We start from the raw sequence: 18,421 nt of genomic DNA, 5'->3' as shown, positions 1-18,421 counted from the left end.
AATAATGCCACTAACAAGCTAATATTAAGCTTGTTTTTGTTTATTAAAAAGATTGTTTATTTTATTAAAATTTTTTGTTGTTGATTGTTCACTGTAGAATCAAATGACCATCACATCAGAACTACTTTCACTAGCTCTCACCAGCTGCTTCCATTTAAGTAGACGACAAATGTTTCTGAGAGACAAAACAACAAAAACTGTGCAGTGCTAGCACAAACAAAAAGCAGGGTCTCTGAGCGTTCCCAATAGTGGCCTGCTACATGGTGTTTGTGTATACGAAATGTCAGAAAGTGCCTGTGAGAGAAAAGGGATTAGAGTGGCCCACCAGAAATTCCCGAAGGTCCCAATGGCAAGTCTGCAATAAAAAACAGGCCAGATCCTTTCCATGTAAACATTGCGAATTGTAGGTTTTTTTTCCTAAGGAAACATACTCGTCATATGATTATTCAATCTAGAAACACTTTCAAATGTTAAAAACTGTATCTTTAACAGCCTCTTTCTTTCTCTGTTACTAATTACTTTCTTACTCTAAAGAGTAATTTGACCCTGAAACAAAGCCTGTTTGAACTGCCTCAAACTGCTTCTTATCGGTACACAGAAGTGTATCATACTCTGCGTTTCATATATACATAGGAATTGTTCAGCACAAGTGCCTCAGAGCGCTCTCATCATTCTATCCTGCTTCTTCTATCCTGTATTAACCATCTTTCTGTAATAAACCTTTTTCACCTCAGAGGAAGAGTCTGCCAGTGTTGTCTAATTTCCACGACAGTGGTTGCAAGACTTACCATCCATTTTATTAGGAATACCTCTACGCCTGCAATTAACCAGTCAACCAATCATGTGGCAGCAGCAGAATGCTTAAAATACAGGTCAACAGCTTCTGTTAACACTCACATCTGACATCAGAATGGAAAAAAAATGTTATCTCAGTGTATTAGGCAACATTCACCAAAACTGGACAATTTTGCTGAGCCTGTCCCCACTATAGCCTTAGATTCATGTTCTTGGCTGACAGAAGTGGAAGTCGATGTAGACTTCTGTTGTTGTGGCATATCCTTCTAAAGGTTCGGCGTGTTGTGCGTTCTGAGATCCTGGTCTGCTCAACATAAGTTGTAAAAAGTTGTTAATTGAGTTACAATTGTCTTCCTGTCAACTCAAACCAATATGGCAATTCTCTTCTGACCTCTCTCATCAACAGAACTGGGTGTTTTTAGTTTTTCACACTATTGTGTGTAAACTCAAGAGTACAAATCACTAGAGGAAATCAGCCAGTTCTGAAATACTCAACCCAGTGTGGCACCAACAACTATGCAATGGTCAAAGCCACTGAGATCATATTTTTCCTCATTCTGATGTTTGAAGCGAACATTAACTGAAGCTCTTGACCTATATCTACATGACTGTATGCATCACAATGCTGCCACATGATTGACTGATTAGATAACTACATGAAGGTGCATGTGTTCCTAATAAAGTGGATCTTTTTGCTTAAAATTTTTACCATTTTGCATGAGACTTTTGGCACAAACGCAGCTCTGCCTCATTTTCAGTTAAAAATAAACACAGTTACAAGTGAAGAAAAAAAATTAATAAATACTCCATCTACTTACACAAATGCAGCCTTTCCTGCCTCTACATCCTTGCCCTTTGGACTGGTCCCGGATTTGGCACAGAGACACATTAGCAAGCCACACTTGTTGACGAAGCAGCAGGTGGCGTCCACGGCCAACAACAGGACCACACACACCAGGATGAGGATCCCAACAATCAGCCCTGTACTTAGGCCTGGGCCATCCTCCACGTAGTCTGAGGAGTGACAGGAGAGATAAAGATAGATAGATTGAGAGAGAGAGAGAGAGAGAGAGAGAGAGAGAGAGAGAGAGAGAGAGAGAAAAAGCTAAGAAGACTGGCTCAAGATTTAGCAAAAGAAAAAAAGCAATTACTAGGAAGCCATGAATTAAAAATAAAAAAAAATGTAATACACACAATACAGTGAATTAAAACATTTTTATCAGTTACCAGTTTTCAAGACATTATTTTTTTAACTTGTGGAATTTGCCTCATGAGCAACCTATTCAAACCAGATTCAAACACACTAGGAAATTACACTTTTGGACAAAGAGGTAAGGCTCACAAAATAAATATTTCCTTTAATTATTTGCCTCTGATTCTTTAACCATTTGCTAAGGTTTTATTTTTAATTATGTATTATATTTCATAGTACCTATGACAGGTTTATGCCTAGGTTGTCTGAGAAGATGCTGTATTTCTTATTCATTACATTTTGCTACAGTGTGTCACTGAGAAAACACACCAAAGTCAGAGGTGATAGCATTTCCTGACTCAGCTGGCTCTTTCAATTGGACAACTGAGCTGGTATAGCCTTTCTGAAGTTATACATCTGTTGGTGAACAAGCTGTTCTGAAAATTCTCCAACCACACGAATAAACAAACAAGAATCTGAAGATCAAACCAGTCTACTGTCTTCTGACTCATCGTTGCTGAATTTCGAACACTCATGAAAGCTAATTCTAATTCTGCATTAAGGCAGATGGCTGTGTTAGTTTACTTCCTACATGAAAACAAATGTCAATATCAGTTCATCTGTTCTTTATCTCTAATTTTGCTTTTCTAGAAACATTACCCACAGGTCCGAAAAACAGAATTCCTTTGGAATCCATATGGAAACTTCTACCTTTTATTTTTCTAATGTTTTGATGAATGTTTATTCACATAAAGACACTCTAAATTCTAGGCCCCTTTCTTTAAAAAAACATTTGCAATCATGTTAAGAACAAAGGATTTTGGAGGAGAGAAGCAGCAGACAGGCCATATTATAGTCTAATTAGAAAAATTTAAATCTGTCACATATAATGCACATATATATTGATTTAAGGTGTAGAATTCTATTTCATTTAGTAGCACAAAACATTGTACTCACCAGCAAACATCAGCAACAAATAATATGACGATGAGGTCAGCTGTCATAAATACATTTGCAGGTTTGAAAAAAAATTTAAAAAACTGCAACAAGTCTGTAAAAGTGAACAAGCTGTTGTACTGAGATTATATAGATGATACTAACTGATTACGAAATGATAAAGTAGGAAACTGATTTATATTAAAAAAAGTATTTAATAAATCCAGATATGCACATGAATAGAGGGTACATGCCGATGTTTATACCGTTATTCCTGTAGATTCACAGAATAACAGTCTGAGTTGCAGATCTCAGAAAATCTTTCAATGACGTTACAAAGTCTTTCCTTGAAGATCATATAATGTACAATTTTATACAGTATTTCAGCAGTTAGAAAATTAGTTAAATATGTACAAATAAGCAGAACCAAACGTGTCGCATGTAAACCTAGTGTAGTGCTTTCCATCCCCTCTTTCCTGTACAGTGCACTCGGCTGAAAAAGAAAAACTGTGCTCTATAATATAGATACAATCAAGGGAAACTGAGCTGTCTGTTTTGTTAATTGTGTTAATCCACACTTCAGGCTCAGTTGTATCAGCAAAAAGATCAAATCATTAGCAAAAGATCCAGCCAGGATGCTCTGAACACAAAAACACCTCTCGCGCATAACAATATCAAAGCAATGACAGCAGGAACAGTGAGAGCACCATCGGCAAGAAGGTGCACATCACTGAGGAGCTGCCGAGTGTGACTGAAGAACACGAACACACACACACACACACACACACACACACACACACACACACACACACACACACACACAAACAACGTGTCAGAAATACAGAAATGTATATACATTGAGGTTGCACAGGAGAAAAAAAAAAACAGAAAAGGTACGAGGATATTGTAGAAAAATATATTGCATGTGTGGGAATGTGATGATCCATCCATATCCAAGACCAGGCACAATGACACACGACAAACAGAGAAAGGAAGAGGGAAATGGGAGGGAAAAGAGAGAAGAAACAAGAGAAATAACAGTCAAAACCACAGAAATAAAGCTTGGGAATTAACCAAAATTTGAACTGATGTTTGGGAGGAAAGCAGGATGAAAAAAAAGCATCCAAGTTTAAAGCTGACGCATGTGAGGGTGGTGAATAAAGTGGTTAATGCTCTGATATCAGGCTGCATTGCTTTAGAGCAGTGTTCATCACATACAGACCTGGATTTTGAATAAGTTATTCAAATCATCATCTAACAAACAGGCAAAATCATTCATAAAACTAATTATATCTTAAAGAAAATGGAAATCACAAAGCCTAAATGCCCAGTGAAGCAGGGCAAGAGAAAAAGTGAGGAAAAGGAAAGAGGAAAAATGTAAAAACAAAGCAAACAAAGAATAAATTCAAGTCCTTCATAAATCCAATCTGACCTGATTCTGGGTGAGTACAGAAAAAACACACTATGCAAGACTACACATAACACAAAAAAAGGGAGAAAGGCAAATGACAAAGACAGAAAATATGAGAATCAAGACCTTTATAAGCTAAATCTGGATTAGAAGTGGAAAAAACACTGAACTCAGCAGTGCTGAACTCAACCAGGCCTGCAAGTGACGAATAAAGCTCTAGAGAGGAAGCAGAGGGCTGGACATGACGGATGACTGCGGCGCCTGGGCCCTGTTCCACCAAAGTCCTAAATGAAGTGTTGCTCATAAAACAGAACTCAGAAGCAGAATAATTACATGGATTTAAGATTAAATTGACCTAAATATTAATTTGTGATTTTAAATAATAAAATGACAGTGTAATGCATGTTACTGCATGTTTCACCCAGGACACACAATACACACCCATCACCTATTTTATAACTGAAAATTTGTAAAATTATTCATATTTATTCAATAAAACGATTGCGATAGTTTAAAGCCAATAGCATTTCTGAATGACATTTTCATCTTGAATTAATTATTTGCATCATTATTCATATTAATAGTAATCTGTAATATATAAAATCAAAGATGTTTAATAGACATGCTGTTTTATGTAATTCATGTCAATATTATGTTCATAACATTTCTATGTTTTAAACCCAAGTCTTCAATAGGTTATCAGGGTCTGTGGGGATGGGTTTGTTTTTTGTTAAATACAATGTGATATATTATATTTGATTTGAATAAATCCTGTGTGTGTTTGTTCTCTTCTGCTTCCTGTGTGAAACAGGGCTTAGACTACAGGCAGAAATGAGACTCAGCTTTTTATTTGCCCCTTTGTGCCTCTTATTACTGGACTGAATTATTGGTTCATGTATGAAATATACAGTATATAGGTAATAATGCATTAAAAATATAATAAGGTGCTCAGGCTATGGTCACTTTTTAGAGATAATCTGTAACCAGTTAATATACACCAGGATTGCTAGTTAAAATAAGCTAAGTAATGGAAATATATGAAATGGCTAGAGGTTCATGATAATGTGGTTGCGAAGCCTTTGCTTTAAGTATGTAAGTTTGGTGGTCTGGAAAAAAAACACTGAATGTTGCTGTGGCTAAATTCTAAATAAAAACAGCTAAAATTGGCCAAAATCAGCTTTAGGCCAAATTGGTTTCTACTTCACCCCTCATATCTGCCAGTGGACTGGATACCTTCCTGTGCTGCACATCTCGAGACCTTTAACATAAAGTTACATGGTGACTTTTCATATGACACTATAAAATGGCATCAGTAATGGCTGCCATTCTCTATGAAGTTCATGGAACATGATTACATATGTAACCTTGTGTTTTTCTTCCTTTTACATACAGTATTTATGGATACCTAACCATAACACTCATGTGCTTTTGAACATCCTATTCCAGATTTAGTCCCCCCTTTACTGTTGTAATAACTTCCACTCTTCTGGGAAGGTTTTCAACTAGATTTTGGAGCATGGCTGTGGGGATTTGTGTTCATTCAGCCACAAGAGCATTAGTGAGATCAGGCACTTATGTTGGGTGAGGAGGCCTGGGGTGCATCAGGGTTCCAGTTCATTCAAAAGGTGTTCAGTTGGGTTGAGGTCAGGGTTCTGTCAGGCCACTCAAGTTCTTCCAGTCCAAACTTGGCAAACCATGTCTTCATGGAACTCACTTTGTGCATAGGGGCATAGGGGCATTGTCATGCTGGAACATGTTTGGGCCTCTTAGTTCCAGTGAAGGGGAATTGTAATGCTACAGCATACAAAGACATCCTATACAATTGTGTGCTTCCACCTTTGTGGCAACAATTTGGGGAAAAATCACAAATGGGTGTGATGGTCAGGTGTCCACAGACTTTTGGCCATATAGTGTATTTCACCATAATGACATGGACATTTTAAAAATATTCTAAACATGCCTTTTCTGTGAAGATTACATTAGGTAAATAAGAAACCAATTTAACAAATGCGGATGCAAAAACATTTGAAGTCTGTGAATAAAGGCGAGTAAAAAGAAAAACATGATATATGACATTTCATGGTCATATTTATTATTTTAATATTTTATTTATTACGTGTTAAATTAAATTATATATATATATATATATATATATATATATATATATATATATATATATATATATATATATATATGTGCATGCAGCTGTACAGATGTAGCTTTAAATCTCTTATTAGCAAGTCAGTGGTGTCAGCAGCAAGGGGAAAAATCTAATCTACTTTAATCTACTCTAGTCTGATATGTTCTTTTCTCCCTTTTCACTTTTGGGATAACTAGAATTTAAAGAACTGTGAGAGAGAAATGCTAGAAAGAAACGCATCTGTTCAGGAACATCTATAGTATTCTTAACTTTAATATAGTATAAAATAATGTTCATGATGTGAAGGGTTTTCCCAGGCTGCCACACACATATACTGTACAGTAGCGCAGGAGGATAGTAGTAAATATTGTGATCTGGTGTTAAATGAAAATGTCTTAATATGTTACATTAGCACTCTCAATCTTATTCTAAACTTCTTTTAATGACAAACCTTCCAAGAAATACACTACCAATGGGACCAGACAACAGTTTCAGTTAAGCTTCAGAAATCTCATTTCCATAGACACCCCTGTGGAGGTACCTACAGATATTTGGCTGTGAGAATCCCTTATTGGCATGCTGTTCAAGAAGCAGCAGCAAAATCATGAGGGGTGTAAGAACGAAACAAACAGGCTTTGGATCCCATCCACTTTCTTCCTGCCGGGCCACAGAATGCATGCATCCAAGTTTCCTATATCTACAGAGCTGTCCTAGAGTGTTAATAAGAAAAGCTCTCAGGACTATGCTGCACCAGATGCTCATTAGGTTGAAATGAGTCAAACAAGTCCAACTGTGACCTCTGCTCATCTGACCAGGCTGAACTCGCTGAACACTACTCACTTTATGGTGCTTTGAAGCTCAGATTTGACACAAAAATGACTGTCAGTAATGACCTTCTCTCAAAGCGGGGCAGGGATTCATTGATCTACTTCCCTAATGTGGCTGGTGAGAAATGAAAGAGTGGCCAAATGGTGCAACAGGGACAGTGACTCAGACAGCTATAATAGTGCCAGATCTTCTGGACATCATGAGCAAGGTCAGTAATGTAAGGACACCACTGTGAGACTCCTACAATAGCTTGATTCCCCACTTGAGTTTGAAGAACTCTCAAAACATAGAGAAAATATTCTTTTCTCTCTGCAGAATATATTCTCTCTGCAGACGTTCACTGCTTTATTAAAAGTATAAGTAATGTCCAAACACCGAACTAACAGATGAACAGTTGCTTGCCATGACTCAGCATGCATCATAGTGTAAGTGGCCAAAGGGTGAGTGAGAAAAAAAGGCGATTTCTCACTGCATTCATATACTTGGTGCTATAACAGTTCTGAGTCAGCTGTTAATGTTGTGCGTCAGTATGCGTCAGAGCAAGGGATGGATGGACTGATGGATGTAGGGGAGGAATTGGGGTGCAAGAGGTGGAGGAACTCACCTGGAGTGGTGGAGGGCTCAGAGGACGTGCGAAAGTTCAACAAGCCAGGTTGTGACTTGCCCTGCTGGTTCTCGGCCACCACCGTCACGTCATACTCAGTGTTCCAGTCCAGGCCGCTTAGGAGGACGTGTCCACTTGTGCTCGGGACACGGACCTCGTCTTTCCAGGCCAAGTCCTCTCTCTATATTAAGCACAATCAGTGAGGGAACTTACAGACCCAAAGGTCTTTCAGATAATTTCCTAACATTGGCTTGAACACATCAAAGCTGTTTGCTTGAAACTTGGCATGTTATTATTATACAGTTGAGCTCATAAGTTTACATATGCCTTGCAAATGGTAAAAATTTTTTTAAAAAAAGGATAATAAAAATTGCATTTTGTTTTTTATTTATCTCTGCCCTGAATAAGCTATTTCAAATAACAGAAATCTACATATAGTCCACAAGGCACAATAATAACTAAATCTATGTTGAATGAACGAACCAGTTCAAAAGTTTATATACTCTTGATTGTTATGACTGTATAGTCTTACCTGGATGATCAACAAATGTTTTTATGTTTTGTGATAGTTGTTCATAAGTCCCTTGTTTATTCAGAAAAATCCTCCAGGTCCTGCACATTCTTTGCTTTTCCAGCATTTGACCCTTTTCCAACAATTTATGAATCAAGCATATGTAAATTTTTGAACTGGTTCATTTGGGTAAATTCAGTTTTTACTGTGTCTTGTGGACTATATGTTAACATCTGTTATGTGACATAGCTTATTCAGGGCAATATTAAATAAACAACAAAATGCAATTGTTATGACCCCCCCACACCCCTTTTTAATTTATTAACATTTTGCATATTCTGCAAGGTGAATGGTGAACTTATGACTTCAATTGTATATATTAGTACATATCAGATTTTTGTTAATATCTAACCTTTCATAAATTTTATGCAATGCTGAAAATTCTGATTGATCAGAAGTTTTGATTAATTTTCTATACAGCACAGTTTGGACAGTAGTTTCAGCTGCAAGGTTTATATTAGAATCCTTAATGTACCCTTAATTATTAAGGTTTCTAGATACCAGCCTTTCTATAGTAACAAGTTACACAGGGAGATGTATGGAGAATGCTCTACATAAACAGATTTAAAAATGTATTTAATTGTTAATATGTGTTAGATAAGTTTTCTGTGATGAGATGTTCATTTAGCATTTTTGAAAAGAGTCAAGCTGTAACAAAGTTTTCTGACATGGGGAACGTTTTCAAGACAGAGGGCTTTGTGGTTTCTCAGTACTATGACAACCTGCAATTGTTGTTTCACTAATTTCGAGAGAAAGAAAAATGGAGAAACTGTTGAGTGAATGTTGAGGGAACTAACTTGTTAAGTGGATGTTCAACAACATTAAACATAGCTACAAACATATATAAAAAAAAGTATGAGGTGTCGGCCTTCTATTAGTAAAAATTGGAATCACTGGCAAATTGCTGTGGTATAGGACAAAAATTCAGGATGCACTGTTATTGGAAAATAATCAACATTTGGGACAGGCTTTATCAGCATCATAGGTCATTACTTTGTGCACTCTGCACATGTAACATTTTGTGATCATTGCATTATTAAGCTTTAACTGGGTAAAGAGTTCATTGGAGATTTGTGGCAACAATGTTCTGACTGTCCAACTAGCAAAACGTAAAAGTAATCTAATCCATTTTACACCTCTACATTCAAAATTTATATTTTAGAAAAATGGGTTCCGTGCAGTCTCTCACTAGCTTCTCAGCTCAGTCTATCCGATAAGCATCATATTCTTAACTGAATACTTACAGCTTTGTACCGGATGAGGTAGTGTGTGATGGGCGAGCCTCCGTCATCCTGCTTGATCCACCTGACTTTAAGTACATTGCCTTTTGACTGTATGGCTCCCTCCAATTTAGGGGGACTGGGCTCCCCTGGAAACACACACCAATAATAGTAGTGAGCACACACACTACCAGGTTTTTCAAGGAGCATACATATTTCTGTCTTGAGTCTTTCCATATGTGAAAAGACCTCATTTTTGTAATTGGTCTTTTATGTACGTTATTGTGTATTTCAGAAAAAAGTAGTGTACTAAATGATTGACATTGATATTATTTTCTAAGCTTTATGTTTCTGATGATTATTTGGAGATGACATTTATTTCTGAATCACTAATGTGTACTTCAGTGTACTAAACTTTTATTGTGCTCAATACAAGCTAAGCTATAAAGTGCACTTGGCTGAGAGCACTGCTGTAAGAAATACAAATAATAAATTGATTACTATTTACAAGCATCCAGAGACCTTTAGTTTATATGTGGCAGCCTGGGGATAACCCTTCACACAAGGATTTTTTTTTTTTACATTTTCTACTATATACAGTGGGGCCCAGAAGCTTTAAAACAGCAATTTTCATTACAAATTATATTACTGACTACAACTTGAGTGAAAAGTAGAATCTTTGAAATATTTAGATGATTTAAATATTAGTTTCTTAGTATTTGGTATGCCCCCTTTTCGCTTTAAGGACAGTGTGCACTCAACCTGGCATGACTCCACAAGATTGTGCAAAACTTTACGATCCATTTTAGATAAAATCAATTGAAGTGTCATGTGAACACATGCTGCAATAGAAGAGATTAATCATGAGAAAAACCTGACCTTTTGTACAAAGTAGTTAACATGGTCAATATCACACGTTTGCTTACATTTAAATGGGGACCTAGAAATAGTGCAGGAACTTGAATATTAAGTATTAAAAATATTGAACCATTACTTTCTTTGTTTTAAATATTTCAGAATTCTAAAACCACTGGTTTATTTCCTATTTTAGATGAAAAAAGAAAATCCCAGATTTCCAATGTGTTCTCAGACTTTTGGACTCCACTGTATATAGGTCAGAAAAATCAAAACTTTCTTGAAGTTAAATTTGTTTCTCTTTTGCATGTATCTCAAGGACAAATAAACCAATTCTGGTTACACCCAAAAGTGAAAAATTGCATTTAAAGATTACGTTCTGACTCAGATATGTTGACAGACAGTATCTGATTACAAACTGAATTGATTAGGTTAATGTCTGTTTCACTACATTCTGCTCAAGCCCAATTTTTTTTTTTTTTGCTGTTTGTGAGAATTCATTAATACCAACATACAACAGGTTTTCCCAAACCACCACATACACTGTATTATACATCCTGTAAAGAACAAGTGAATACAAAGAAATAGAATATACAAGTACAAATGTGTAATTATTTTAAGCCAAATATATTGACCAGTTAAAAGTAAGCACTGAAAAAAGACATCCACTTAACCACTTGTTTCAGCTAGAGTCCTGTAGATGTCAAGGAGAAATGTTGCGTTGTGTGTAATGGTGAAAAAGCAGCGTAACCTCTCCTTCACGGACCATCATTCATAATCCATTATAGATTAATGAGCCATGGATGCTAATTTGATTCCCTACATCGGTTGGACATTATAAAATGACATTCAACAACATTAGCGGGGGCTTCATGTGTAAAGACTATGCGTGAACAGACAGCATTGAAAAATGAAGGCCTTTAAGTCACATTAGCACAGTCATTAGCTACACTTGTGAAAAAAAAAAAAAAAAAAAAAAAAAAAAAAACAAGGACAGAACATCTCACTTAGCACAGTTAAATCATTCTGCTCTAGGTGAAGCTTTTCTGATGCCTTATGTACCTTTGGAAGAATTTCCTGTTTACCAGAGAATCCCTGGTGTTGAGCAAATACGTGTAGTGCTAAATTAATTATTACAGCATTAACACTCCCAGTGTGAATGAATGCCTGCACTATTTATACGTCTCCAGCTGGACTTGCTGTGGCTACTCAAGGCTGCAGCGTGATGAACAAAGACATGCAGGAGGCAGATTAGGTGCAAAAAGAGTGATGTTTTATTTTTAATACCTGAGGAAAGGGGAATGGTGTGAGCGTGATGGCTTTGGGTGTAGGTGAAGAGAGGCGCTGTCTTCCCGGTGTGTGTAGCGGCGATCTGGCTGGAGCTGGCTTGAGGCGGGACCTAGGGAGAGTGGCGTTGGCAGTGGGTAATGGTCGAGGGTGCAGCTAGGCCAGGGAGCGCCTCACTTCTCTGTGCTTCCGTAGCCCTTTTATATCCTCCCGATGTCTGCTGGATGGTGCTGCTCCAGTCATTTGCTGCCAGCCATGTGTGTTTCTGCCGCCTCGCCTTACAGCTATGTGCTTCCAAGCTGTCCAAAACACTCTAGGTGCTGAAGCGGCGCTGTCCGTTCAGAAACCCAAGCGGCATTCGTGCGAGGAGCGCGTCGGTAGGTTTTTGTGTGCCCAGGGTGCTCGCCGTCACAGTACCGTCCCCACCCCCCAGCTCTGAGCCTACTGCCAGTGGAAGCTGGGCCCATAAGGTGTAGTGGTGGGAGAGGCCATCCGTGTTCCCACGGTGGGCCCCCACTTGGTGCTGTACCTGGAAAGAGAAGTTCTACAATGACAAAAACCACCTGGTTAATCTGGCATTGGTGTCCTTTGCTCTGGCCATCCGTTGAAAGGAGTGTGGTTGGTCACAAGGGTGAAATGCAGACCTGCCAGGTAATATTGTAGCTCTTCTATGGCTCATTTTAACGCCAGGGCTTCTCTCTCCATGGCTGCATACTTCGTCTCAGCAGGTTTCATCTTTCGGCTCACTATAGGACCGGGTGCTCTTCCCCATCAAAGGTCTGAGACAGTATGGCTCCTTGCCCTGTCTCGGAGGCATCTGTGTGGACCGTGAAGGGCCGTTCGAAGTCTGGGTTCCACAGGATGGGGGAGCTGGTGAGGGCCTGCTAGAGGGTTTGGCATGCCCACTCTATTTCCCCGGTCCACTGCACTCAGTCCGGTTGTCCTTTTTTGTGAGGTCTGAGAGGGGGAGGCTAGAGGGGAGAAGTTAGGCACAAATCTCCTGTAGTACCCTGCCAATTCCAGAAAGGCATGCACCTGTTTCTTCGATGTGGGCCGCGGGTATTCCTTCACTGCCTCTCTCTTCTTTTTCTGAGGTTTTAGCAGGCCCCGGCCAATGTGATATCCCAGGTATTGTGCCTCGGTCAGCTCCAGATGACATTTCCTTGGTTAGCCATCAGCCTCACATTTTGGAGGATCCCCAAGACTTCTCCCAGATGGTAGAGATGGTCCGACCAGGTGGAGGAGTGGATGACGACATCGTCCAGGTATGCAGCTGCGAATGGCCGGTGTGGTCTTAGGACAATGTCCATCAATCACTGGAACATTGCTGGAGCTAAATGGAGACCAATAGGGAGAAACCAGTACTTCCAGTGACCACTGGCGGTCTTGGATTTAGCCTTGGGTGCCAAGGCTACCTGCCAATATCCTTTGGTCAGATCAAGGGTGGCGATGAACCAGGCTCTCCCCAGCCTCTCCACCAGATTGTCCACTCGGGGGAGGGGATAGCTGTCAAAGTCGGAGACCTGGTTCAGCTTCCGGAAGTCATTACAGAGCCGGCTACTTCCGTCGGGCTTCAGAACTACGACAATGGGGCTGGACCAGGGGCTGGCGGACTCCTCAATGATGCCGTCATGGAGCATCTGGCTGATCTCCTCCTCTATAGCCTGATGGCGCACCTCTGGGACGCTATAGGGCCGCTGCGTCACCACTACTCCTGGTGGGGTCTTAATGTCATGGTGTCCTGGGGAGGGTGCAAAGATGTCGGCAAACTGGTCCACCAGCTCTATCAGCTCTTGGCACTGCGTGGGAGTGAGGTCCTTGCTGCAGCGGACCAAGGTATGCTTGTGGAAATCTGTGGGGAGAGTGGCAAAGGCAGACACCACGGGGGCGGGTTCAACCTACTTTTTTAGGAGATCGACATGATATAACTGGGTGTCTGCACGCTTACCAAGCAGTTGCAGTCGGTAGTTGACTGGGCCCACCTTCTCAAGGACTGTGTACAGGCCCTGCCACCATGCTAGGAACTTGCAGGAAACATTTGGGAGCAAAAGGAGGACCTGGTCGCCCAGCTGGAACTCCCTGGGCTGTGCAGGTCGGTTGTAGGCCCTTTTTTTGTCTCTTTGGGTGGCCTCCATATGCTCTCATACAATCGATGTCACTTGGTTAATCCGTTCTTGCATGTCTTGCACATATTGCACCAGGGAGCGGAAGGGGGGAGGCTGCTCCTACCAGGCCTCCCGGGCCATGCCCAGCAGTCCTTGAGGGCGCCAACCGAAGAGGAGATTGAACATGTTAAAACCTGTGGATGGTTGGGGGGTCCATGCTGGGCCACAGGAATCGGTCCCTCAGCAGGTGTAAGTGGGCCAGGTGCATTAGAAGTTGGGTCCTGGACCATGGAACAACAAGGAGGTCACAGGGTTGCCCATGGTGGTCAGTCTGGAACTAGAGAAGCCCCACTTTTACCAGGAAGTATGTGGCCGGTAGGCGCTGCTCAGGGCTCTGGTTGACCCCCTCTATATGCCGCACCTGGCACCAACAGTGTTTTAAATGGTCATAGTCCTTCTGCTCACACCCAAAATTTCCTACTCAGGTGTCCTGGTGAAACACGGAAGAAGCAGGGTTAGTGTGTGGGTGTATCTCACCTGAGGTAGCTCTCACCCCGGTGTCCCCTTCTCTGTGGGCAAGGTAACCCGCCGGACCAACAGTTGTGGAGCTGGTGGCTTCCGATGACGTTGGCTCCTGGTGGCCAGAGGGAAGGTGGCTGTGGGGAATCCCAGCCAGTCTCAACTGAGGAGCGGCTGGAGGGTGGCTGTGGGGAGCCCCAGCCGGTCTTGACTGAGGAACAGTGGGACAAGGAGCTCTAGGATAAGCTCGACGAGGAAGGGCCAATCCTCGGCGGCGGCCGAGACCCTGACTTCAGCCACGGGAACTTCTTGGGTATCCCAATGGACACAGGAGACAGGCAGGGTTCCGGTCCCCTGGAGGGCTCAGCCTAGGATGGTGGGCCGTGAAGGGTCACAGTGCTCTCAGAATCAAGGAAGGCCATTCACCCTGATGGTGATGGTGGGCGCATCCAGGGGCTTGAGTGTATGCAGCGCACACCCAGCTAGCCAGGGTTTGAAGGGCCGCTGGGTCATGGGCGGATCCGGCTCGGTGGGCATGGGCTCGTCCCGGGATGTTCCATAGCTAGGGTGGCTGTCCAGTTGTCTCCTCTCTCTCTGGTGCTCCACATCCATTCTACATGGTGGTGGACCACGGCGTGGCCCTGGGGGAACCTCCCTTCATTCTCCCTGGCTGATCTCCAGGGTGGCTAGGCACACGGCTCGCATCCCGATGGCCTTATGCTCTTTGGTCAGCAGAGCTCGTAGGAACCGGTCCATTACCTGGGAGGTTGTGTGTCAAACCAACCAGATCAGACACAGGAGACAGGGAGGGTTCCGGTTCCATGGAGGTGCACAGCAGGGAGTCCATGTGGGCCCACAGGGCGTGGTAGGACCATTTGTGGAACTCAGCCGCTGCGTTGGTGTGGGGTAGGCCACAGCGGACTAGGATTTTGCCTTTAAGGGTCTCATAATCCGCGGCCATGGCTGGAGAGAGAGAGTAATAGGCCAGTTGCGCTTCCCTGGAGAGAAATGGTGCAAGAATGTCGGCCCGGGCATGCTCTTCTTACTCTTCTTGGAGGGAGACAAGCTTGAAGGTCTCCAGGAAGGCCTTGGCATCATCTGTACTGCTGAGCAGGCGCTAGGCTTCTCGGCAGGGGTCTGGGAGAGGGATGGCAGCAGCGGATCGGGACTGTTTTAGTTGGAGGAGCTCCTGTGTGGCGATCCTCAGACTCTGGGCCAGCTCCTGGGTCAACGGCTGCTGCTGGATGTTGGTGTCTAGCAGATGCTACAGCATAGGACCCATGCCGATGACCTGAGCGGGTTCCATGGCCATCAGTTCTGCACTGGGGTTTTGTGCTGTGTTCATGCCCGCATTCTCCACCACTGTGGCTACTCAAGGCTGCTGTGGGATGAACAAAGACACGCAAGAGGCAGATAAGGTGCAAAAAGAGTGATGTTTTATTTTTAATACGTAAGGGAAGGGGAATGGTGCGGCCGTGATGGCTTTGGGTGAAGGTGAAGTGAGGTGCTGTCTTTCCGGCTGGGTTTGGCTGGATTGAGGCGGGACCGAGGGAGCGTGGCGCTGGGTAATGGCCAAGGGTGCAGCTGGGCCAGAGGGCGTCTTCTTTGGCGCTGGTGTCTTCTCCATCGGCGTCTGGAATGCACACGGACAGAAGGGTCAGTACAAATATGCACAGAGACGTGTCTCACCTCTCTGTGCTGCCCTTTTATATCCTCCTGACGTCTGCTGGATGGTGAGTAGCTGCCACTCCACTCATTGGCCGCCAGCCGTGTGTGTTTCTGCTGCCCCTCCTTGCAGCCATGTGCTTCCAAGCTGTCCAAAACACTCGAGGTGCTGAAGCGGCGCTGTCCGTTCAGCACCCGAGTGGCAGTCGTGCAAGGAGCATATCGGCTTTTGTGTGCGTAGGCTGCATGCTCGCCGTCACACTTACATAAACACTGCATGCATTAGTTAAATTCTGTGGCTGTTAATTTAACACTTGGGGTTTCGCTAAGCAAATGAAAGACTTCTGAAAATTAATTATGTGTTTATACAAGACTTAGCTGTTCTTTCAAGACATTGAGATGAAAAAGACATCACAATCATACCCATCTGTGTCACAAATGTACAGTAGCTGTTGGGTCCTTCATTAAAGCTCATTTTGTGTGTTAATGCACTCAAAATATATAACAGCCAAATCACAATCTGTGCCACATTTGTAATTTCTCTCTACTTAAAATTTAAAGACGTACACTACTGTATAGGAAAAAACAATAACCAATGAAGAAACAGAATGCTGAGGCTCATAATGAACATTTATCACAGCTAATAACATCAAACGAAATTAATGGTGAAATGAACACTGTTAATTCTATAGCTAGGACGTACAGTAAATGAACCATTGTAGCCAAACGCTTAACGTCAAATTACGCTTTAATGAAATACCTTTGTCTTTCAACTCTAACTGTGTATACAGGCCCTGATTTAATAAGATTAAATATCTAGTATTAATTAGTGCTAATGCATGTGCAACCTAATAAATGGATCATGCAGATAGTAGACGTGTTGCAGGAGATTTACAAAGAAAAACTCCACGAATGATGTCACGTCCAAAGTATAGGCAGGAATCATATGAGGTATTTGAATGTGCTATTGTTCACTCTGTACATCATTTCGTGAAGTATATTTGTGATTGTTGCAGCCAAAAATGCTTGATTTTGCTGCGGCTTTTTTTCAAAAATTTTTGATGCAACTTTTGGAGTTTTTTCTGCTTTTTTTTTTTGCAGAAAAATACTTGAATTGGCGAAATTACAACTGCACAAAATTGTTTTGCACGGTCTTTCACAGTAATATTTGTTGGTAAATGAGACCTTTTAGCTGTACTCATGTTCGACACAGTTGAATTGAAGAGGGTTTTGGTTGAATGCACACTGTGATGACACGTCTTGGCCCAAACCTGTGGAAAATCTGCTGTGGTTTGAAAAACTGAAGCTCCTCCAAATATTGCAGAGTTTGATTGATTTTGCATTCATTTCTGCGATCGCAAAATCCTGGAGGGACTGATTTTTATTTATAGTCCTTGCAAGTTCTAACCTCTAAGAGATGGCCAGAAAAGTAAATCTGAAACTAATATTCAACCATAATGCTAACTTAAAGTTGTGAGATGTGTCAATACAAGCCTAACAAAATAAATCTAGAAGAGTGTATGTAATACGTTAATAAAGTCCATGTGAATGAAAACCTTTTCAAATGATCTATTTAAATGCTGATGGTATCAGAGATGCAAAGGAATATCTAAACTGAAACCAACTTTACTGCAAAAATTAAAAGTCATAATTTAAGAAAGTTTTGACTGTTTTAATTTTGATAATTCCTACTTTTCAAGAATGATTCCAGTGCATTTCTTGACAACTGTAACAAAAACATGATCTTAAAGGGTCATGAAACCTCCCTCTTTCAGCTCAAGTCTACCTCTCAATGTTTTTGAAAAATGCAGCTTAAATGGATGTGGATGGCTGTGCAAAGAAAGGAGGGGGAGTGGGCGTGGCAGGGAAAGGCAGGAGAGGAAGAGGGGGCGAGCCTTCAGAACACTAAAAAAAAGATGGATAGTGACAAAGTTTGCAGATGAGGCAGCGGACTTCTCTCCTCCTGAATCCCCAGGGCTAAATGGAGACACAATAGATAGCAGTGCAGGTCCTCTGTCCTATCTATTTAAACCATTAGCCCCTGGCGTGATTATGGAGGAAAACATAAAACAAAACAGGAGGCACCGCGGCTGGGAGAAGTGTCGGAATGGTAGCTAGCTAATAGGCTCGAGCTTTTCACGAATAAAAAGGCGAAGGTTCTTCCCATCAAAACGGACTCTCGTTGTATAGTTTTGTACGTGATGGTCCACAGAGCTTTAATATTATATATATGATATTATATTATATATATTGTATGTACAGTTTTTATATTTTATTATATAGTTTTCCTCGA

General features: G+C 41.5%; 1 protein-coding gene across 1 annotated transcript in view; it reads right to left on the bottom strand.

Annotated features, from left to right (window-relative positions):
- ncam1b (neural cell adhesion molecule 1b) overlaps nucleotides 1-18,421 on the bottom strand; it is a 111,032-nt gene that overhangs the window by 3,794 nt on the left and 88,817 nt on the right. Inside the window, exons 16-18 of the mRNA XM_053646495.1 lie at nucleotides 9,722-9,846; nucleotides 7,907-8,087; nucleotides 1,614-1,809 (exon numbers count right to left, since the gene is read on the bottom strand). Coding sequence (XP_053502470.1) covers nucleotides 1,614-1,809; nucleotides 7,907-8,087; nucleotides 9,722-9,846 — 502 coding nt within the window. The remainder of the gene's footprint in view (nucleotides 1-1,613; nucleotides 1,810-7,906; nucleotides 8,088-9,721; nucleotides 9,847-18,421) is intronic.

Source organism: Ictalurus furcatus, chromosome 17, assembly GCF_023375685.1.
Source record: "Ictalurus furcatus strain D&B chromosome 17, Billie_1.0, whole genome shotgun sequence".
Taxonomy (NCBI): Eukaryota; Metazoa; Chordata; class Actinopteri; order Siluriformes; family Ictaluridae; genus Ictalurus; species Ictalurus furcatus.
This window is presented reverse-complemented; position numbering and strand designations above follow the sequence as displayed.